Genomic DNA, 24,540 nt, shown 5'->3' with positions numbered 1-24,540 from the left:
CTACGTATTGCCTTCTCTTGGAATCCCCTCCATTACCCTTAAGGACCAGCGGTTATCTTGCTTCGCATTACATGCCCTGCCCAAGCCCATTTCTTCCTCTTGATTTAGACTAGGATGTCATTAACCCGCGTTTGTTCCCTCACTCACTCCGCCCGCTTCCGATCTCTTAAAGGGACACTGAGGAGAGCTCTATTAATATTTCTTTTATAGCAAAATCCGATAGTTCGGCATTTCATGGCTTTGTTGCCACTTGGCCGGCAGCGAAAGATGCATTTATTTCCAAGAAATTTGGATTCGAAGTTGAAATAGTTTTTTCCGCCGCTCTGATTCAAACTTGGGATTCTGCTATGACGACACAGAACTAAGTGACGTGAAACATGACATTCACATGACGTAACGCAGACTCCGTGATTTCTGGCGGCCAGCAGCGCGGCCCAGCAGCAGCCGAAAAGAAAGCTACCGCCGGCCGCACGTTGAAGGCATCTATCGGCTAGTGCGGCCGTCGCTTCGTTTACATTTGCACCGACGTTTTGCCAGCGTTACAATGGTCCCGTTCTCGAAGTCGTCAACGAAGTTCTCGCAAATAGACGCCTTTAGCATACCGTGTACCTTGTTACCGTTAGCGGAATACCGGGAGCCCCCATACCGCTGAGAGCAAGCGCTGATTGGTCCCGGCCACGGTGTACCGTGGTCCCGGCGCTGCAGGAGCGCGCGTAGCTATCAGGTACGTGGCGCCATCTGGCGACGCCAAGGAGATTTGCGCATGCATTTGCTGCGCCTCAGTGATTCGTAGCTTCTCGTGTCCTAGTGTTGCTAGAACTATTGGTTGTAGCAACACTGTTTTGTCCTATGACGCCATGAAGCGTGTACTTGCGAGTTTGGCCTGTGGCGGCGATACCTGTATTTTGGTTCTTGCTCTTTTCTATGTTACAGGAGCTTTGTTGTCAGTATGAATGGCGTTTTTGTAATCAGGAGCTGGTATTCTGTCGATGCAAGTCAACTTCAATTTCTCCTCAGTGTCCCTTTAACGTTACACCTATCATTTTTTTTTTCCATAGCTCGCTGCGTTGTCCTTAACTTAAGCTGAACCCTCTTTGTTAGCCTCCACGTTTCTGCCCCATAGGTGAGTACCGGTAAGATACAGCTGTTGTATACTTTTCTCTTGAGGGATATTGGCAAACTGCCATTTGTGACCTGAGAGAACCTGCCATATGCGCTCCACCCTTTTCTTATTCTTCTAGTTACTTCCCTCTCATGATCCGGATCAGGGTTTTAAAGTGGCTAAACTGAGGAGATGATCGAAAGCATGTGTTTAGCCTGGTTGGCTCAAGGTTTTTCTTCGCTGGATCGTCGGCCCGTCTGGTGACTATATTAGACTCAAGTTAAGCTCTGATCGAGGTTAAGCTGATCTGATCTGTCCGCGCCGCAGATGGAAGTTGATGAAGACGGCGATCTGCAATGCACAGTGCGAGAGCGTGTTGCAGTTCAACGCGAAGCGTGATTGGCTGCGGCGACAGCACAGTGCCCTCGTGCAGTGGCCAGCGAAGCTGAACTGTTCGCGCCGCCGCGAGTTCGAAACCAAGTCGCGGCAATATTGATTTTATTTCTGCATATGGGCTGTTGCTGTGCTAAGTTTTTTCAAGGTCACCTCAAAGTCAAGCTTCACACAAACTCGGTGAACCGGTTAGACCTCGTAAAGTAGTGATTTCGCAGTGATGGACAAAGTAACCCGAAATGGCCGAGCGATGTTCGAAAACTGCCGGTGGCGCAATCCAGGTATACCAGAAAGTGAACCGATAACGAAATGCCCTATACACTCGTGTGAGAGCCACACTTTTTTCGAGAGGCTTTGACAGGGTGCGGCTCTTACACGACAGCGTATATAGAATATACGCACCCTGTTTGTACAGCGACTCGTGTTTTAAAAAGAGATAGCATGGGTCTGGCTGACCGTTATGTAAATAATGCATTGAAAACCCAAATTATATGACGACCGCCGGGCCGGCAAGAAAACAGATTGCTATAGGACACTTTATTCGCAGACATCACGTCATTCCAAGGTTATTTTGAACAAGAATTAAGGCATGGACATGTGCGTATAGTAAAGGGATTTGGTGCTCGGGGGGGGAGGGTTCGACCAACTGTTACAGGCGGCGCTTCGCGTGTCCGCCCCGCGGCAATAGCGACCGCGGCAATAGCGACCGCGGCAATAGCGACCTCCTGGTCTGCTTTTCCACTCGCTCCGCAGCTGAAAGCGTTGTGGAAATCAGTAGCCTGTGATAGCGGTCAGCGGTTGCCATCCGGTAGCTCCCTGAGAAATGAGCCGATCGAGGAAAATTATACGCGCGTGGAACAGGATTACTCTTGGCCGACCTTTTCATTTATTATGGTATTTCCCAAATTTTGGTTGCGTGCTCTCTTTGTAAGGATGCGTAAGACGTTAGCATACATGGATCACAACTGCACGACGGTGCAGACAAGCACGCTTGGGTCAGCATAATGGATGTTGGGCCAGCCTGGTGACGTGCTATTGTTGCGCCTTGCGTCTTTCTTACAACCCCTCCCTCAATACATTCTACCCTTGGAAGATTTTTTTTTATTACGTTTTTCTTCTTACGCTGAGTTCACACAAACGTGCCTCCACGAGCGTTATTTGTTTTATGGTTTACGGGGGTTTAAAGTCCCAAAGCGACTCAAGCTGTGAGAGACGCCGTAATGAAGGGTTCCGGAAATTTCGACCCACCTGAGGTTCTTTAATGTGCACTGACATCGCACAGTATACGGGCCTCTAGAATTTCGCCTCCATCGAAATTAGGCAGCCGCGGCAGGGATCGAACCCGCGTCTTTCGGGTCAGCAGTCGAGCGCCATAATCACTTAGTCACCGCGGCTGCTGAGCATTATTTGTGCAGGGTCATCCCACTAGAAAGGAGGCTCAGGCAACGCTGTCATGATGGTGTTGATTTAGTTCTTGATTCGTGTTCTCGTGGCCGCACGGCGCCATGTTTAGTTTTTCTTTGCCGCTGCGCCGTTTCAGGATAGCTTGTCCATGTCAGTACATGACAAAGGGTACACGTTCAGCCATTCGTCGATTCCACTGCTCGAAAAGTCTTAATGGCTTTCACTGTTATTTTCTATCTAGTTTCGTTTTTAAAACACAGCGGAGAAACGTACAGCAGAAAGCATCGAAATATTGAGTCTTTCCAATAGGCCCCTCGAACGGCCACCTAATTAGTACACCTGTGATCTCTAAAGGAAAAAAGAATAAACGGCGTCATGTTTCGAATATAATAGGTGTTTATTTTATATTTTCTTACTTTGTGCAGATTTTTTTCTTTAAAAAGCCCTGAGAGACACGGTAATTTGGTCTCTGTAGGGGATTGTACCCTCTCTTAACTACCTACTAACACGGACATAATATCCGTCACGCTGTAGAATCTAATTAACGCTATGTTTAAAATACTATTTTCTAACTATTAATAACTAATTAGCTTTCTAATTTTTTCTTAGGGCTCAATATCATATTGCTGAATCAGAGACCTTCAACATTGTAGGCGAATTCAGTTTTTTTAATTTCTAAATCGACAATGTGGTTCGAGATATCACATATGGAATTATGCTCAGAACACGGCCCAACGCCAAAACAGACGCGCGACATGCGCCGTAAGTGATATAGCCCCATTTTAAGCCGGGGTACCCTCAGTCACGAAAAATGCACGGCTACATTATAAATTATGGGAGACGGACACCTGTCTCGTAGCGTTGTTTGTTAGGTGCTCCCGATTCGGCCGCTTGACACTTGCGTAGTCTTGCAGACGCATGCGACACGGAGTTTCTGCCCCGTTCCTGGTGACATTAAAGCGGAGAAGGCTGTGACTGCTGCCAGTGGCGGCTTCACTTCTGTGAACACCGCGTCAGTTTCGTAATTTATTGCCGAAACACAGCAAAATTTCTTAGGTGTCGCGGCTCTACATTCGTAGTGTCGCTTCCCTCATGTTGACGATCTGTCCCCAGCGGCGCTGAGAGGAAAAACTGCTCATCGACCCGACGGCCAAGGAATACTGCTTCGTTTTTCGCCTTCAAACACGTCCTCCCGGCGTGAAGTTCGACCACCTCAGGCGCATCTCGTATGTTGGTTTCGGTATCGGCTCGTTTTGCGCTCATAATTCAACGTTTGGTACCTCCAACCGAAACGTCGATTTATAAGTTTAAAAAACTGGGGTTCGCCTGCGACAATGCCTGCGATTCCTCTATGTAATATTGCGGCCTAAAATTAAAAAGTTAATTAATAATTGTTAACTCTTTTAACTACCAATTACCATGCGCATAATGCCCGTCATCACGTACGATCCACTTGCGCAGACCGCATTCGCTTATCTTTCATGGTTTTTTTTTATTGAGTACAGATTTTAAAAAACACCCGTTTCGACTACTTTGTGCAGGTCCGTCATGTGTGTCCTTTATAACAATTGATAACTGACAGCCATATCCACGGCGCTGTTTGGAACTACGATGTTGGTCGCATCATTGTCCAGCGATTCCTGAGCAGCGATGTAGCTTAGGAGGCTAGGTTAGGTTAGGTTAGGTTAGGTTAGGTTAGGTTAGGTTAGGTTAGGTTAGGTTAGGTTAGGTTAGGTTAGGTTAGGTTAGGTTAGGTTAGGTTAGGTTAGGTTGGGTTGGGTTGGGTTGGGTTGGGTTGGGTTGGGTTGGGTTGGGTTAGGTTAGGTTAGGTTAGGTTGGGTTGGGTTGGGTTGGGTTGGGTTCCTCCGTTCCTCCTCCGTTCGTTCCTCCATTCCAACTTTCCTTCTTCATTTTATTCTCCTCCTCTTCCTTCTCGTTGCTCTTTTCCTTTGCGTGGCCGGCTGCAACATAAGGGAAGGTGAAAAGTGAAGGTGGAAAATGAAAAAAGATAGTACAGCAATATTTCGGAGCTGAGGGTGTTCTGAATACCAAATATCACACCTTGATAGCAACTTCTCGCCAGTGATTAACGGGCTTATATACGACACGATAATCAACGAGGCAACAATCAAGGCGTCGGGAAATTAAATGCAATTATTACGTCAGGAAATTATCACAAATCTGACCCCAAATTGTTTACAGCGACGTCGAGAATACAGAAGAACGGGCTTGCTTCTTCCTCTGAGCGACCTCAGTCGGGTCTTTATTTATTTATTTATTTATTTATTTATTTATTTATTTATTTATTTATTTATTTATTTATTTATTTTTCTGAATACCTACATCCCCAGAAGGTATTGTTGCAGGGGGGTTATGTACAGTCGTGAGCAGCCTTGTCTAGAGCGCTTGAGCAGTGCGCACTTGGTAACAAAAACCGAAATTAGAGAGCAGCCCCTCATTACAGGGCAAAGTTTTCGTGCCTGCTTTGTTTACGAGGCTATCTGGCGCTACTTCCGTGCAAGCGTTGCAGCTGGACCCTAGAGGCTGCCACAAAATCTGGATTTGTTTGCAAGGAAGTGCACCGCCCGAGCGCTCTAGACAAGGCTGCTCACCACTGTACATGCGGGTCACACAATGGTATAAAGCTCGCCATAATGCGCATGAATAAATCAATTAACAACGACCAACACTGAAATCAAAATTGCCGAAAAACATACAGAGAGTGTGATCACACTGTATAACAATAAAAAGGAAATACATATGAACAGCACACACCTTATGGATAAAATTTCGTACCATGCATACCCAAAAATTCTGGACGAAAGCATTTTTGGCAGGAGGCCGTTGATAAACGCAGTTTTTTTCATACAATGTAAGATTTCACTATAACAGACAATATATCCGCAGATCACCCTACAGCGTTCTTGCATTTTTTTTTTTTCTGTTGACGTTTTTGCTATCGTCAAAAGCGTTCCTCATTGCTTTTCTATGGCAGTCTTAACTGTTCGATGCGATTGATGGAAACGCTTTAAAAGAAAGATTTCGCTACATATCAGAAGAATGGACCGTTACCTTCAATATTTCCATAACAGCATCTTACAATTTTTCCATTTTCAAATTTTTCTCCGAGAATGAAGCCAAAAAGCATTTACATGCTCTGGTTTCAGTCCACCTGACACTAGTGGTGACTATTCACCTGCACAAAGATTTCATTTCTTTTCGAGACGGCTATATTATGCATAACCGAAACGCGAGATAAGTGCATGTAGTTCTGGATTTGGGGTCGGATCCAAAAAGGCATTCTCACGTCAGGCCGATTTTTGAATGGCCAGCGTCTTGACCTCTCGTCTCGGTGCCTGCCATGATCGGCCGGCGAACACGACCCTGCCAATCCTTAACAGCGGTTAGGTACCAGGACCCACAATAGCATCGTAGCTTTGGCCGCTTGAAAGCTTGCACATTAACCACCTGCCGTCGTCGATTCCCAGCACGAGTGACGAGTTCTGCTGTCAACAGTGCTTGCGTAAGTCGTGTCCGTCTTTCCTAGCAACTCGTCATTTAGTCTTGCTCACTGCAAAAAACAAAAAAAAAAGGCCGAACTCCAAAATGACTATTTTGTGCCGTAGCTCATCGAGGTACTAACAAGCAGACCCCTTCGGATCTGCTTGCTTATGCGCTAATGTCACCCTGCGTAATCTAGTGGCATTTTCGTGAAATACAGTGACGCACGTCCGTCGGTGAAACTTCAGTGAAGCTTCTTTCATGGTTTAGCATGGTGTGCGGCTGCCTTGTAGAGCTGGCCGTACACGACTGACTGCGCCACAGTTCAAAAAAGTCTGCTGTCGGCTTCGTCCGTGCATGGCGGCTGATGCGGGTTCGCAGGCGCTCCCCAAGTCGGGCATCACTCTGGTGGCAGCCCAACTGCACACCCACCTGAGCGGTGAGCGGGTCTGGGTGCGCCACGTACGGGGCGGTGCCGAGCTGCCCGAGATGGCTCGCGACGACCACTTCAGCACGCACTTCCAGGAGATACGGGTGCTCAAGCGGAGGCTGCAGCTCATGCCCGTACGTGCCCGTGCATGACAACACTAACTTCAGTGGCACGTATACAACCCGCGAACTTTGGTAACGCTGTCGAGACCAAATCACAAACTTCGTGCGTTATTTCTTAGTATACCCGTGGTGCAAAATGACGGCGTATAACCGGCTACTTAAAGCGAGAACGACAATTTACGTCACAACGAGAGTACGTTCTTTGCAACCGGACGGAAAGCGCGAAAGAGTGCGCGCACTTGTTCATATATAGTTTGCGTTTCAGTACACGCCTTTTAACAAGTTTCAGGGAAGTGCACAAAAGAACTACTCGGCCTCTTACAAACCCGATAGCAAAGAAACCCACGAAGCTCCAGGCACTACGCCCGGAACAGGAATAACGCTCACTCTGAGGAACGCTGCATTTGCAGGCTTTGCCCTTAGTGCGCGGCAGACTATTCCAGTTCTGCATTTTTTATCGTAGTGGGAAACTACATGCATGGGTCTTGAGTCACGCGCACAGTGAATTCTATCGACGAGAAAATGTGCAAAGCACGTGCAAGACAGCTGTGTAGCGAACCGCCACATCCAGTCAGCTATCTCCGGACAGGAGTTTGTGCTACCAGCGGCTTTGGCGTGGGTGTTAAAATATAAAACATAACTCCTCTAGCGTGACTTGCAGCTAGTGAAAGCGTGGACGGTTTATTGCTAGGCTCCTCAATAGTCGGGTTCCTACCCCCCACATTCTCTATCCATCCCCGCCTGGCTCGACTGACTTGGCGCTGAAGGTGAGGAAGCACAGCGACTTCTTGTCGCCCAGGCGGTCGACATGCTCGGCCTGTAAATTATGGCCGGATAAAGGTCTACTACTGCTACTTGCCAGTTTCTTAGATCGCCAAGCTTATTGCGTCTCAGTCTGCTATGCATGGCGGCATATTTCTTTTTTTTTTTCTTTAACTCACGTAACAAGGACGCGGGGCTGTCCCTCGAGCACGAAGGTAACTTGTAAGAAATTCTGCTCAGAGATGACCAAATATTAATCACAATAGCGATGGATAAATTTTACAAGCGCAAGTGGCCACGATGGCATAACCAAGGGTGAAATACGGCACAAACAGAAAGATAAGACATGGACCGGTAAAGAAATGTACAGCCACGTCCACGAATGCTACAAGAGACTATATTACAGGAATGAATGTGCCTAACCTCTTCTCATGACCTCCTCTTTTGCAACGGTAAGCGCGACCAAGCTCGAGTGCTACCGTGCCTTCTTCTTCTCACAATTGTCGTGAATGTGGACGTGAAATGCATTTCTGCATTAATAAAGTCGTATGTGTGTGTTAGAAAGATAGCTCCGATAAAAACACACGTATTCCAACTAGGCTAGCTTCTTCCTCCACTTAACTGTCATCATCTAATTCCGGGCCCGCCTAAAGTTAGGCTTCCAATTTGCTGAGAGGCTTGTAGCCCCCTGCAAGTAATGTCGATAAAAGTTTTAGGTTTTCGAAAATACCAATCTCGTTGCCGCTGCAGCGGGAGGAGTTTTCGGGAAAGCACACGAGTGAAACCGGAATCGCGCGGCCCGTGAGAGCGCTAGCCACGCCCAGCGGTGTCAGTGTCACGTTCTCTTTTCACAGGTGCAAGTGCCCGGGTAGGAGCTACGAACGGGAAGAGAGCACGTTACAGGTGCGCCGTTGTATGAAGCGCGCCTGTGCGCCTGTAGTTAGCCCGCAGGAGTGGATAGTGCCCTCTCTTGCCGCGAGGTTCCGGTTCACCCGTGTGCGGACCCGAAATTCCTTTCGCTGCAGCGGCAACGAGATTGGCATTTTCGAATATTTAAATCCTGTTATCGATATTACTTGCGGTTGGCTACCTCTCACTAAATACGAAGTCTAATTTTAATCGTTAAAACATATTATTTAATATAGTTAGCCAGCCTGCTAGTTAACACAGTTGTATTCTGATACACACCACCGCTGGCATAGCGTTGCTGAAGAAAGCGCTCTTCTAACTCAACAACCTGTTTTTTTTTTTAATTGCTAATAGTCTTGAATGAAACACCCTTCATAAGTATGAATGGAAAGAGTAAGTAAGGCTCTCTCTCAGAATATATAACTGTAATCCAGTTTTGCCGCCTTTGAGTGGAAGGAAAGAAACGCGGTTGTGTCATTCGTTGAATATATCCTGGTTCCATTCTAGCTGCCAGAAATGAATTTTTTTTCGCTAACAAAAAGCTGCAGATCAAGAAATGCAACAGGGGTAACAATGCAAATGTCATTATTGGCTGCACACGCAGCATTTCTCCCGGTTACTCCACGGTGGCCGGGGACAGCATATGTTGATTTTTACTCCAGCAGCAGAATGGCTAGCACATAAATTGGCGGAAGGCCCATCTAGTTCAGGGTCCCGTTTAGCAATGCAGAGACGGGCCCTAATAATGTCCAGAGAGTCGGTGAAGATGATTGCTTTCCAAAGTTCTCCAGGTGTATTGGGCTGCTTATCATACGGCATATACCTCTGCAGTGAAAATACTCGTATGGCAGTGTAGGACTACGTATTTGGGAAAAAAAGTGATTCCACTGGAGCACAAGATATTCCATTCGATAATTTAGACGCAGCTATGCTGAATTAAAATAGATTTTGTAGCTCTAAACAGTTTCGGTAATCAAGGCTACAAGAGTTTTCGGGGCTCGTTATTTCCATGAATCAAGTGTTGCAGTTACCGTTATTGACAGAATGAGGCTTTAATGGCTTGCGAGAGAGAGAAAATTTTATTTCGAGGGGTTAAGCTGCTTATAAGCGGCAGAATATCTAACTGAATGACGACAAGCCGAAGTGCGCCGGACCCGTTGTAATGAAGCCTTATTTGCTTGATGCGCAGGGGGATGCCTTGGTGATAACATGTCGGTACAACACCCTCGACCGACCGAATGTCACATTGGTAAGTCTCCTGCTGGCATGACCGGCCACTGCATTGTTGCGGTGTGCTTTTCACCAAAGCAGACTGTGCAAGTTTACACTTAATAATCTGGTCGAGGTTTCGTTGGCAGCGCAGTTCACAGCGTCCATTCGAAGCACGCAAATAATGTTAACAGATTTACGAGCGAGGTCAAAACGTTTCAGTCCAACTTATTCTACTCTATAGCCGGAAATCAGGTACGTATCCAAAGGTAGCAGGTGGGGGGGGGGGGGGGGGGGGGGGGGGGGGGAGAGGCCCTCCCGAAATCATGGCTCACCAGCCAAAACATTGCCTTGTGCTCCTCAAACCCCCCCCCCCCCCCCCCCCCCCCCCCCCCCCTGTAGCGCCTGTCCTGTGTCTTTCCTCTCTTGTGTGCGTGTTGTTGTGCGCTTGATTTCGTTTCAAAATAACCCCCCCCCCCCCCCCCCCCGGCAAAAAAAAAAAACATCCTGGCTACGTGCTTGAGCCGGATGCAACTCAAGAAAAAAGTGGCAAATGCCGCCTAAAGGAACTTGCCCTTGCACCTGCCAGCCAATTTCGGCGTTACGCTAGCAGGTGGAGGGATTACCAGCCATATCAAGGCGATCGGTCGACGCCATTGGCTGGAGGGCCTCCTTTGAGGGGCACTCGCTGCTTCCTTCTTGAGTTGTGTTGTAGTCCGTCGTGCATTTTTTTTTTGTCACTGATTGACAAAAATACTCGAAAAATACAGGTAGAACGTAAAAGTCACGTCTCCTTTGGCTGTTACAAGATCTTCAACTGCGCTTATAAGACGCCCCATTGTTTGTACTCCGAGCTGAGCATATTTTTACACAACTCCAGCGTCGCTCTTGGCCACGCTCAGTTTGACCTGGAAATGAGTTTGTTTCATTCACACTTTCTAAAAAACAATTGAGGTCAATAATAACTCCGTTATAATATAATAACAATAATAATGAAATAATAAAAATAATAATAATAATAAAATAATAATAATGAAAACTCCGTTAACTGCCATGGAAAGCTGTTTAAGACACGTACTACTAGCACTTCTTTCTTTTTTTATGTGCAAGCTTTAGTACCGCCATCTTTGCGAAAAAATGGCTGTCGTTTGTTTGCATCCTGGCACAAGTGGAAACAACAAATGGCACAAGCGCGACCGCTTCCAAACGCAAGAGCACACGAGCGCCTGAACGTGCGAGTCCGAGTTCGAACGCATGGACGGTTTGAGGCCTTGGAGTAAGAATGGAGAGGGGGAATCCAAAAAAAATGAAAAGGAAAGAAAAGGCGCAGTGACTGTCTCACTTATCGGTGGACACCTCAACCACGCTGTGGAGATGAGAAAAATGAGCAGGGCGGAGCTTTAATGGGTTCGCATTAGTAGGGTCATTATGGGCAAAACCTGGCGTCATTTCGTGTGATCAATGGCAGTTTACGCCTGCACCGACAGGAAGGCGACAACTATACGGATTCTGCACCTTCGGTCTTGGTGTGAGTGATTTCAGTTATTCCACACAAATCGGGCGCACAATTCGAGCCACTTACGCTAACGCATGCCCTTCCGCATCAATCGGATTGATCGACTGTCAGTTTCTTTTTTCATTTAATTATATATGTCTTTATTTTGATCATTTAAGTAAAAATACTAATTATTGCGCATTTTATAGCCAGTGCTCTCGGAATCTTGCTCAGTGTTTTTTTTTTTTTATCGAAATGTTTTTGGTTTAGGCGAGAAAAAAATTCTAAGCGGAGCACCCACACCACCGCTCACTGTTTTCCCGTACTGCCACCCCACTGCGTGACATGCTATCGCCAGTTCCTAAGAGGCATATGCCAGCCACTTCTTGCTCCGAGAAATTTCTGGTTTTCGCATGCACACTTACAGTTCCGAAAGCTCGTTTCTTCCTTCCTGAGCGATGAAAATGCGAACTGAAGGTAAGAAGCGAAGCAGGGATGGGCGAGCTCGGTCAGTGCTTTTTGGCGTATGATATATAAGATACAGGTAGGAATGGGTCATCTTTTGAGACGCTGCTTCTCACAGGAAGCAGGTTGCAGGAGGAATCTAAATAGATAAGAGCAGTCTGGTACCTAAGATTTGTCAACAGAGCCTGTGCTTGTGAAAGGGACACGGCTGTTATAACACTTTAAGCCCTCGTTGTTCACTTCTGTTTGTGCTGGAGTGACATGGTACTCTGTGACGCAGGAACTTAGAGCATAAAAACAGGTGCCAGTACTGTGGTCCCATAATCCAAAACGCGAGCTTCACCCGCGCTGAGCACCGCTAAAGCACCGGTGCAGTGCCTGTTCCGCATCTGCGAGGGAGCCCCCTTCAATGAGAACGTGGTGCTGACGATGGAAGACGCGGCGACAATGCTACCTATTTAGATATTTTTGCAGGTAGAACAATAAGTTAATAGTTATTGTTCCACCTGAAAAATATCTAAATTTTTTTTTTCTAAGGTTGGAATAGAAGTCATGAACATATGCGACCGATGAATGCTATTCAATGCATTATATTCCGTATACGAGTAAGTATGGCCACTTTGAAATGAAAGCTACACTTTAATTCATGGCACAAATAAAATTTCTCAGCACCTGTACTACAACAATAATTCTCACCGCCAGGCTGTGCTCTGTGCACCACTGGTAGGGTAATATGTCTTAGCCTAATTTGGGGTACATTTACAACTTGTTTAGAGGTCGAATAACTGCGATTACAGAACCCAGGAGCCCGGCAAAAAGTGTCAGCTGCGGGCGAAAGCTGGGCGGGCACAACCGAAGACAAAGTACAGTGATGGCGAGAGGCTGTACTCTTGATGCAGTCACGTGGGCTGCGCCCGAAGCCCGACTCACTCGACGTCATGCCCCCTCACCACAGATGGAGCAAACACGCACGGGCGAGGGCGCAACTCGCGAGAAGCGCTTCCGCCGGCCACGCTCTGAAAGGGGAAGCATGAACGCGTGGACGCTGGAGTACATGACGGACTGGGATTTTTAACAGCGTCGCCGATGTGATGTGGATGTGCAGTGAAGTGGCAGTACGGCAAAACAATTACCGGCGGTGTGGACACTCAACTGCAGAATTTTTTTGTTTCCTGAAATAAAAAAACACACCGTTAAAAATCCCTCAGCGAGATGCGACCACCATTGGCTATCAAATCCTGTCTTTTATATTTTTAATTGGAACGCCTCAGTACAAAATTTACGGCCGAATACGCGGAGAAACGTACTTTTTCGCAAAGATTCTTTTCTGAAACTTTGTAAGCTATATTTTAAACTAAACAATTTAAATAAATAGTGCAGGTCCCAGAAAGCCTAGAAAAGTTTTTTTGATGGCCAGAAAATAAGCCTACATTTTCTACCAAAATAAAAAATGGCGCATTTCTCAATGAAATTTTGAACGAAGAATATGTAAAAAAATTGTGTGCTACCATTTCTTTTTATGCTGCCTTTTACTAAACAACAATGCTTATACATTGTTCAGAACGAATATAGAGCGTCAAAAAAAAGGAGGAATTTGTTTTAATGAGACCGCGTTTCGGACTCGTCCACAAAACTCAAAATGTACCGAAACTTTTTCTGCTAAATTTATTCTGGAAGATGGCTTTTGACAGTACAGTAAAGAGCCATAAATTTTATTGTAGCAATCACGGAGAGTCGAGCGCGAAGTCTGGTGTGTTTGGCATCGAACAAGCTAGCAGCAGAAACTTTAGTGCTTAGTCAACGTTGCCAACGCAATCGTTTATTTTGTTTGTTTGTTTGTTTGTTTGTTTGTTTGTTTGTTTGTTTGTTTGTTTGTTTGTTTGTTTGTTTGTTTGTTTGTTTGTTTGTTTGTTTGTTTGTTTGTTTGTTTGTTTGTTTGTTTAAGTGATCCGTTTATACCTGACTGGCTCTTATTTCGTATTTCACAGGGTGGTTTCGGCATCCGCGAAGAGATGTGCGTCTCGTACATCCACTACTTTCCGAAGGCAAACTTGGAAGTCTGCAAGAGCTCCATAGACACCGGTTTTCTGCAGGCATTCTTCAAGTACATGAACCTGTGCGTTCACGTCATCGTCCTTTTATCTTATCACTTCCCCATGGCGGGCACTAACATGCCATTTCTTCCCACAAATGAGGTGCCTGTTAAACAAATCTAAGCGCCAATTTTAGGCACCTAAGGATGACTTCGTATTCATGGTGAAGTTTCCTTTGCTTTGTACTTTTTTTTTTACTCGGGGCTAGGTTTAGTAGCGAGCGCAGGTCCGGGGTACGAGGAAAAGATTACCAAGAGAATATATTAATAAGTTTGAGTATATTTCGCAGGCACTCCAAGGTTATGAGCCATAGCTTACTGATATCCTTCAAATGAAAAGTACTACTTAACAACTATACCCTTACAGAACTCATCTGTTGTGCATAAACTTGTGTGCTAACGAAAATTCCGGAAATTTAGTTGAGAACAGCGCAAGGAGCTATGGAACGGAAAATGATATGGGGTAATTACGTCTAGAGACAAAAAGAGGGAAGTTCGGGTAAGAGAATAAAACTTTATTTTAGCGAAATCCTGGTAAGAAACGGACATGGGCGGGACACGTAGTAATGCGGAGGATAGGGGTGTAACAGAGTGGATTCCAAGGGAAGGGAAACGCATAACTGAGGGTCGCCAACGCCGGTGGCAAGATTAAATTAAGAAATTTGCTGGCACGGTGGCCGCGGAAAAAGCTTTTGTCCTGCAACAAGCTCAACATGACTGATGATCTGATGAGGTTGCTCCTGCTGAATTCTCATTTTCTTGACAAAATTTTTGCAGAAAAGTTCCCCGAGTTTCCACCCTCCCCACAATAAGTTACAAATAACAGCGATAGCTACACCACACCAGTTTTTGATCTCGGCATGCTAACGACGGATAACGACGAATAACAATGCTAAGGAAGGATAACTTCTGCTATGAGCACCAGACAACCCCCCCCCCCCCTTCCCCCCATTACAGACATTGGAGAAAACAAAAAGAGCAGCGTACAGATACGAGGGGGTACCCAAAAGAAACCGGACTAAATTTTTTGGTCGGCAAAGCTTCTGTGGTACCGCGTTTTGCCACTAGGAGCGCATAGAACGAACATTCCAGAGTCAGTAAGCCGTGTGCCGTCGTTGAAGGAGGTCAGACTAGTTTAGGCAGAGTTTTAGAGTGACGACTGTTTTGTGTGAATGTCGTTTTTTGCAATGGCTGATTTTCGTGAACAGTGTGCGCCGGTGAAATTCTGATTTTTGCTCGGAAAAAGTTGAATGGAAACTCTTGAAATATTAAGAAAGACGTACAAGGACGATGCTATGGGGACAACTAAAGTGTTCCTGAATCGAATCCTGAATTAAAGCAGCAATCATGCCAATGGAAAACTTCAAATTCACCTCGCCTCAAGAAACTCGTCAGGTGAAACCAAACCTCAAAACAATGCTGATTTGTTTTTTCGACGTCAGAGGAGTCGTCCATTGAGAATTTGTTCCGCAGGGTCAGACAGTTAGCCAGGCTTTCTACTTGGATGTTTTGAAAAGATTGGGCAACAGTGTGCGGTGGAAGCGGCCAGATTTGTGGCGGTCGGGCGACTGGTTTTTCCATCATGGCAATGCCGCTGCTCACACAACCCTGTCTCTACGACAATTTTGGAACACAAATGGCATGACCCCTATTCCTCAACCCTCCTACTCTCCCGACCTTGCCCCGTGCTACTTTCTTTGTTTCTTAGAATGAAAAAATAGGTGAATGGAAAGCGTTTCGCTGATGTTGCTGAGGTGAAGAAAAAAACGACGGAGGCACTGTCAAGCATCACAAAAGATAAATTTAAACAATGTTTTGAAAAATGAAATGAAAGATTCGACAAGCGTATCATTGCAAGTGGGGAATACTTTGAAGGAGATTGAAGGTCTGTGCTTAAAATGTGAACAAATAAGTTCAAACAAAAATAAGTCCGGTTTCTTTTGGGTACCCCCTCGTAAATGGAGTAATCGGAGCTTGCGGAATGATATACCACTTGGCCTCGTAACTAAATACAAGGCAGATAGTAGAGGGAAATGAAGACAGTTCGTTTGCGAATTATGTTACCTATTACCTACGGCGGCGCCACAGTGGCTATGGCACCCTAATATACTACGCACGAAGGCGCGGGTTTGATCCCAGCAGCGGCGGCTACAGAGTTCGACGAAGGCAAAGCCCCAAAACACCCGCGTACCGACATTTTATTCGCCCATAAAAAGAACCCGAGAGGGTCAAAATTAATCCGAAGCTTTCCACTGCGGCATGCCTCATAGCTACCCCCCCCCCCCCCCCCCCCACCTCCCCGCCGCTTCGGTCGCTTCGCTCGGGTCTTTCCTGAATCCACTCTGTTACGACGCATTCGGCGGTTTGTTTGAAGCGCGTGCATCACGCTTGCAGAGGTAGCCCACATTTCATTGTCTCCTGTGAGTTCCCTTATTCAGCTTACCCTTCGCCTTTTCGCCCTGGTCGAAGGGACTCCGTAGACTTCATGGCGATGCTCTATACGACCCCAAGCTACGCTGCACGGCCACGACATCCGCCAAGGCGACAAAACTAATGACGCCATTAAGGTCGTGGCTCATTTCCCAAGTACGTCCGCGAAGCCACATTTCGGTGGAACAGAAATGCAAAACCGCCCGTCTGCTGATTATGATAATACATTTTTACGGCACAAGGACAGCTGTGGGCAAAGAGCGCCATCACACAAGGTGTTTTCGTCTCCACAAGGTGGGATGAGACCCATTTCCCAAGCATTTCACCCCAGATAAACCGAGCGCCAAGCCAGGGGAGAGCTTGTACTCTTTTCATCACCGGTGGGTAGCTGGCGGCACTGGGGATCGAACCCAGCACCTCCCGCATGCGAGACGGATGCTCAAACCACTAGGCCACCCCGATGGTAAAAGCGCCTGTCTACTGACATTTCGATGCACGTCGAAGAGCACCATGTGGTCGAAGCTATTATCATGGGAAGCTCCACTACTGCGTGCCCCATAGCCCGAGTGCAGTGTTCACGTGTATACTTTCGTTTTCCTTTCTTAAACCCGCCTTTCGAGACGAGCGAAGTGCCGTTTTTTTGTTTGTCTTTGACATGCCCGCCTCGTGCACTGCCCGTTCCTTGCAGCTACCATGATGCACCCACGAGCTACCGAAAGGGCATCAGCGATAACTACAAGTCGATCCCATGGACGCGACACAACGTGCACCTGCTGGACCGCGTCTACCTGAAGACGCCGCTGTCGATGCAGTGCAACCAGTCGTCGGGCACCAAGTTTCCCGTAAGCCTACACGCTTCCAGTGTGGGGACTCCACTAGCGGAACGATTCTTGACGCAGTAATGGCCGTTTCTTGACGCAGTGAAGGCGAAGCTGAACAGGAAAAAAATTAATATGTTCTTGCGCGGATTACGGTTCAGTCGTCGTCCGAGCTATATGCATTCGATTTCTTTGCCTTGTGCCTTTAAGACGTCTTGAAGGGAACACTCGCATGCCAATTGCGAACGGTTCATGATCCATGCATGCGCTGCTCGCGTTCAGTTGAGTGTTCCATGCTGGGCCCTCATTACCAGGAATGCTCATTACTGCCTGCACGATTACAAAGAAATGTACTCCGAGGAAAAACAGCTACAGAGGCCTGTCTAAGCTGTATACGTCTTCTGAAAATAATTGCCAAGTCTTAAGGGATGTACAAGAACACCCTGAGGGTCCACCTGTAAAGCTTCTTAAGTCTCCCGCACTATGCATATATTATTTGTTTTAGTGCTTGCGCACGCTAGCTTACGGAACAAAGTCCGTGAAGTTGAGCAAAAAGAGAATAATTACTGTAAATAAGTGATGACCTCCTACGGAAATCAATAACAGCAACTTTATGAGGCTGTTTAAACTTTTGAAAAGGTGCCATCAAGTAGTAAACAGTGTAATACTTATGACGTGTCAGTGAACTAAAAAGTAAACATTGTCATACTTATGGCGTGTCAGTGAACTAAAAAAAAAAATCAGCGCACGATTCGACTGTAACCGCGGAGCAAGCGCATTTTCCTTTCGACGGAATTCTCTCCCGTACCTCGCTGAATCCCACCAAAAAATATCTGCGCACTCCAGTCAACTTCTTGTACGCTGTCATGAATGCACAGCTCACACAATGTGACGCAATCAGGATCAAAATAACGTCTCATTATAAATGAATCTAAATAAAAGTGCGATGATAAGTAAAGTGCGACAATTAGACATAAAAAAAGCTATCCAGCTAATTAGCCAGTTCCCCGTCTGTGCTTACCTTCACAAACTTGCGCTCCTCAAGCTGGCTGTTATTTCCATTCCATTCGTGAAAATCAGTGTCCGGGAAATTATTTCTAAAACAAGCAGTTTTCACTCCACTTGGACGTCAGAAATAAGACAGGCTTGTTCTTCAGGCTGCATTAACTGAGCATTAAGTGCATGCACCTTTCTGCTATGGACAGAAGTTCAAAGTTATGATGGAGGCAGCTTATTTACTTGTTGCTATTTCAAACTTTCTGCCATTGCACTGAACGAAACGAATTTTGAGAATATCGCTAGCAGTAGTTTACATAAAACAAATATCGATATGCACTTATAATGCTCACACGAATACTCAGGGGCAACGGTAAACCAAAAATGTCGTCAGTCCTTCAAAACAAAGGGCTCTGATTGCGCTTTTAATTTTACAGCGAATGTCGCGTAATTGCAGCGCCTGGATCTTCGAATGGGATCAATTACGCTCAATAGCTACGTCGGCTTGATGCGCTTATTATCTCTTCTCTTCGCTGCAGTGTCCCCTTCTTAGGCGGAGTGCAGCAGTTTTTTTGTTTTTTTTTTAACGTAGAAACACTGTGTGCTTGTAGGGGCGCTAATAGGAAAAAGGTGGGAGCGAAAGGTACACCCTTGTTCAAAAGTCTTCAGGCCACATTCTCTGCTTTTCAGGCGTGTAATGTAGCACTTAAGGCAAACCTCGAGCTCCGATTCTTGGTAACGTGAGGAGAATCCTCGTGCTCACCTTTAAAAACCTTTTGGACATTGAAGGGGTTCTGGAATACCTTCTCATGAGAGTACATAAACTCGCTCGATCACTGCGTTGTGTTTTCATGAACACCTGAGCCAAATAATACACCTTTAAACGCAGCAGAGAACCCACAATCGCGCGTGAAAGTTTGCGAGCCCTTTCCGACCATTTTTTAAACTCTCGCTCTTCTCCGTGTCGTGCGTCTGCATATGTCGGCCAATAAATGGCTATTGGTGAGATTTTTTTAGACGTGGCGCAGCTACCATGGCCCTCGGCTAGTCAGCCGCTTCGCTCGGATGAGTCAGGAAGCTCCGCCCCCCCCCCCCCCCCCCGGGGAATTCCCATGTGCGTCAACAGCCGGCGGTGGGGCCGAGTGGGAGCAGCCAGCGAAGCTGCGGCGACGTTTGAACGAGCAAAAACTGACGAGAAGAAAGGAAAAGGCGCTAAGACGCTGAAATTCAGGTTTTGACTGCAGATAACTCAGCTTTTAACAATTAAGCAAACAAGGGAAGGGGAATGAGGGGCTCGTTATAAACGCATTGAAAAATTATTGGTGCAGGATATTGGTGAACCGGTGTCCTTTAACATTCCGGTCATACTGCAACTTTACTGAGAACCCATTTCAGAGCCCCTTTAAGGCCGTATAAATGCTCCACTATAGGTCTTTGAAGCAAAGCCTGAAGACTTGACCAAGGCTGTGCATGCAACAATATCGCGGCTTACCGCATTTACTCGTATAGTATACCCCCACTTCTTCTTCCAGAATTTTCCCCAGGGCGGGCCTTACACAAGTCAGGCCTTCATGCACCATAGAATACCAGCTGGAACAACGTAGCGTTGCTGCGACTTCTGCACAGAATAATGCATAAGCTGACAAGTTACACTTTTATTCTCTAATAACGGAGCAATTATATTCATTAGCATCCACCCAAGCGTATCAAAATTCGTCCTGATCAGTGGTTCGAACCTGGGACCACTGCCTGTCCGAGGCACCCGCTCAACCAATGAGCTCAGCAGGAAGCCGAATTGATCAACAAATTAACTGGAAGCAGGAACGGTGTTAGTCCAATGTGTTTTGGGGGGAATCGCAATAGGTGGAGTAAATTTTGTGAGCACTTACACATTAGCATTCACTCAAGTGCAGCCACACGGCTAAAAAGGTATACCTTATACAGCTTTCACGGAAGCTCCGCAGTTGAAGAAAAATTAGTCCTGGTCCGGGATGCAAGCTTTATATGTGAAAAATATAGCTTTCCTTTGTAGCCTAATGACTCCGCTTGGGTCGATGCTAATGAGTAATTATTACAAAATTTATGCCATCCTGGGGAATTCGCGTAAACCCATTAGAATTTTATTCTTCGCGCTATTCCTCCCATTAGACTATTCCATTAGACTTTTCCTAGCCGCTTTCGCTCTCGTTGCTGTCCGATGACCTGGCCTCATCAGCGCGCTCCCAGGGATGGTCATCTTCCGGGCCGTTCATGGCGTTAGAGATCTTGTCGGCCGACAATGAACGCAGCATGCAGACCTTTGGTAGAGATTCCCTCTCCAGTCGCCCAGTCGGCGTCATTTCATGGTGGCCCTCGGCGTGGCAGGGTAGAAACTTATTTGAATGGGCGTTTGACGCGCATGTCGAGCGGTTGCGGCGTGCACGTCATGCCTACCGGCATTAAGCGGCAATGATGATGATGATGGATAGCGGAAAAGCAACTATCGCCACCATGTAGCGGACTGAGGAACTGGGTCGTGACTGTTTCTGTTTTCCTTTTCTCTTCCCGATTTCTGCGTCCCAAAGTGGGGTTGCGGATCTTGTACGAGGATGGGTCGTAAACGAGTAAACGTGCTACTTTCTTGGTACGTACGAATGTCCGCCGCTGGCTGTAAACCATACTTACTGTACCCTATTTAAACTAAAAATTGAGATGTCAATCAAGGTAGGAGGGAAATGAACCAAACACATTTGTATAGTCATAGCAAACACATATTACTGAGCATATTACTTCGCATTTAGTCCTCCTGGCGCGCGCACACAACGCACGTAATAAAAGGACATCTACAGGGTGACTTTTTTAGCCTTTACCAATTTTTATTTTAACAATTAACTGTGAGATACACGTTGGTGCTGTTAAGCTGGATTGTACAATCCAGCTCTACTTCGCTCTACGTAGAGCAAAGTGGATATATGTACCGCCGGCCAAATCTTTAGCTGGCGTGCGTGATGGCCGCGTTTTCCGTGCTGTAGCTTATGACGGAGAAAACTTGCGAAAATATCAAATTTAAGCACAGGCTTACTAAGCCCGTGCTTAATATTGAGCTTTCCGCAAGCTTGCTTCGTCACAAAGCGCAGGAGCATAGAAAAAACGGCTGTCACGCACGCCAGCTAAAGATCAATTGGCCGGCTGTACCTCAAATGGATCAATATAATTAGAGTATTCATAAACTTAAAATAGCTAACGAACTTTTAATTTTAGGGGGAACGGATATATTGCGAAATTTATGGCCGTCAGCATCGAACGTGAGCTTTGTTTTAAATTTTCTTGATGGGCAGTTTTGCGAAATATCGAACGTCAAAAATACGCATTTCAAAGCTCGTTCAGTTGGCTTTCCCGCACTGCATATTTATAAAATGGCGTCTCTCTTGCACTTCTTATGCATTAAATGGTTGGTTGGTTGGCCTCAAATAAAGATGGTACTGCGGGGGAGTGGCCAAGACACAGGCGGCGAATTGCTGGAAAGAGGAGCGTTTAGAGGGGGGAATGAGTAGTACTAGCTAGGGTACGTATAGGCAGACTGGAAGTCGCAAAGACAGGGGACCTGCTAATAATAATAAAAAAGTTAGCAGGTTCCCTGTCTGCACAGTGGCTTTGTGTGCAGATTCGAATAAAATGTATGTAATGTTTCAAGTTCACACTGACTGAGAGCGCGGAGGGAAAAGGAAAAATAATAAAAAAAAATAAAATGTAGGCGGAGTTGTTGTCTTCGATGATGTAGAAGAAAACTGCATTTTGGCGACGGTACCATGCGCATTATGTAATGCGGAAAAGCGACCTCAACAAAGTTTTCAAATGCTCATTTTCGACGTTCGATACTTCGAACCACATTGCCGATTAAATAACTTTAAAAGCAGGGCTCACCTTCTATGCTGATGGCCATCAGTTTCACAATATTTGCTTGCCCTCTAAAATCAAAAATAAAGTTTCTTAGTTCATTTGTTAATTATCGTCTAATTATTGATCTATATATAAGGTAAATAATGTCTGCCTTGCAGTACAATCCAGCTAAACAGGCCGCGCCGACATATCTTTTACAGTTTGTTGAGCAACTGAGTTTTCTTTTTGTTGGAAGAATGAAACTGTCTTTAACAGCGCGTGCAGCTACTGTTCCCACTATAAAAACGGGAGAAAAAAAATAGCAATGACAAAAGAGCAAGAGCGGGAAAAGTAAGGACGCGCTTTTTCACGGTCGTCGAAACAAAGAGGGGTTTATATCACAGCTAAGTTTTACAGGAGGATCGAAGCAAGAGATACGTAGCTTCTCCCACACTGGCCCAAGGATTAGCAGGTGGTCATCCACCGGTCAAACCGCGGCTCCCATGGACAAGAAAAAAAAGGAGGGGCGACACCCTTAGGTGCAAAAAAATTGGTTCATCAGCGTAGCAGACAGCACGTGACGCCAGAGATATGGATTTGTCTCAACAAATCAGTTGTCACGAAGCGTGAAGGAAAGAATGGACTGCTGACATCTGTTGCTCCGGCACCCCTCCTTTCGCGTATACAATGTTGTGATGCGTACAACGTGAGACCAATCCTCGGGTCAAACGCATGTGCAGGGCAGCTGGGAAGGCATGCCGGTGACCGAGATCCTGTACCCGCTTCCGCCACCGCCCAGGAACTGTCGAAAGGGCGAAGGCCTGCCGCAGCCCGACCATGAGAAGTAGAGCTGCCGCCTCCCGCTTCACCATGCACAGACAAACGGCGATAAGGTCGCTCGCTCTGCTGCCGCGAGCGGAACTCCTTCCGGCGACCCTTATCCTGCAACAAGTGCCTTCGTTGACGGCCGGGAGCGGATAGGAAGTGGCGAGTCCCGATTAAAGAGATGCTCTCGCGGAGGACGCAGCTGCACCAGCAGCTCATGTGGCGCAGCTGCAGTTGTGCGCACGACGCTTTTGTGAAACCCACCGCCCGACCCGAGGATGCTTCTCGAATGTGCATCAGTGTCTGCTCTGTAAATTCCCATAAACACAATAGGCTACTTCTTCTGCTGCTTTGCTCCCTCTTCTTCATTTCTGTACAGGAAGACAAGAATTAACCACGTTCCCGATGAACCCGCCGAGGCGATTAAGTGGCCTTGGCGCTCTGCTGTTGAGCCCAAGATCATGGAATCGAATCCTGGCCGCGGCGGCCGCATTTAGATAGAGGCAAGATTCAAAAACGGCCGTGTGCTGTGCAATGTACGTCAAAGAACTACAGGTGGTCGAAATTAATTCAGAGCACTCCACTACTGCACCTTTTATTAGCCTCCAGGCACTTTCGGGCCGTTGTAACCCCATATCCCAGAGGGAAAAACTTGCGCAACCCAACAAAGGTCCATGTCTAGCAGCCAGCCAGGGCGCTCCTGGACCTGAGCTCGGCCAAACTGGTCGGGCCATGATTAGGGACTGATATTGGCCTTCCACGGAACGATCGCCACTTGCCGACGTCGGGCCAAACTTGAGGGCCAACCTATCCAAGGCTGGGCCATGTTCAGCCCTACGATAGCCCAAACACATATGTGAAAAATATTCTTTGACTAATTTTAACTTTCTATAACCTAGATGTGAAGCAAAAAATGGAAGACAGGACTACAGGCAGTTACAATTGATTATAGTTGCTATGTGTGGTGATCACATATCTACAGATGAAATCTGAATCACAGCTAGGTATCAAATGCTACCACGGCGAACATGCCTATCAACATGCGTAAACGACACATAAATCAAGCCACAGAAAGGCTATGAAGCCCTAACGCTTTGCCACAGCCACCGCTGGGCACCGCACAACCTCAATATGTTCAGCTATTCACTGTTTAGGGTGATGACAACTGTGCCATTTTGTGTGCAGCCTAACTATGCAATTCTTGAGAAAAAAATGGCACTTCTCAAATGAACAGGCAGCCTAAATTGAAGTTCTGGCACAGAAGCGACAAACTGTCTTCATGAAGCATGAACAGAGAGATTCGCATACCGCAGGCGTACTACTGGATACGCACACCGGTTTCACGTACACATGTTGCAAATGAGCAGTGGTCTTACACTGCCGCGAACTCGATACTGTACATGCGCAGCTAGCTGCACGTAGTTGGGACCAACTAGCCTTCAGTGGACTGTCTGTTGGTCCCTTTCGTAAAACCAGCATAGATCTCCGCTAGTACGTCTCCGGTATGCTAAATCTCTCGAGTGATAACTCATGTTTTCGGCAAACTTGGGATGTGTGGCCGGAACATATATGAGTCCTCTCTTAATCTTGTGATAACGCGTTTGCCGAGTCTTTACGCACTTCCAAGCCACTCTTGCAGTTTTCCGTTTTGTTAAAGTGTCACGTGCAGAAAGTGATGGCGGGGGCCGAAATTTGCCTCGTACACATTGTCCAGAAAATGCCAGTAAAC

The 24,540-nt window shown here is 46.5% G+C and overlaps 1 protein-coding gene across 1 annotated transcript in view; it reads left to right on the top strand.

The window, feature by feature from the left end:
* The window catches only part of LOC149351979 (dopamine beta-hydroxylase-like), a 66,148-nt gene extending 43,165 nt beyond the window's left edge, over positions 1 to 22,983 (top strand). The window contains exons 8-12 of the mRNA XM_089577104.1: positions 6,782 to 6,964; positions 9,813 to 9,872; positions 13,781 to 13,908; positions 17,003 to 17,156; positions 22,727 to 22,983. Of these exons, the coding sequence (XP_089433230.1) occupies positions 6,782 to 6,964; positions 9,813 to 9,872; positions 13,781 to 13,908; positions 17,003 to 17,156; positions 22,727 to 22,834 (633 nt within the window). The 3' untranslated portion in view covers positions 22,835 to 22,983. The remainder of the gene's footprint in view (positions 1 to 6,781; positions 6,965 to 9,812; positions 9,873 to 13,780; positions 13,909 to 17,002; positions 17,157 to 22,726) is intronic.
* The last annotated feature ends 1,557 nt before the right edge of the window (positions 22,984 to 24,540 follow it).

Source organism: Amblyomma mixtum, chromosome 3 (assembly GCF_055824585.1).
Source record: "Amblyomma mixtum isolate Tamu chromosome 3, ASM5582458v1, whole genome shotgun sequence".
NCBI classification, from domain to species: Eukaryota; Metazoa; Arthropoda; class Arachnida; order Ixodida; family Ixodidae; genus Amblyomma; species Amblyomma mixtum.
The sequence above is the reverse complement of the archived record's forward strand: the minus strand, read 5'-3'. Positions and strand labels throughout refer to the sequence as shown.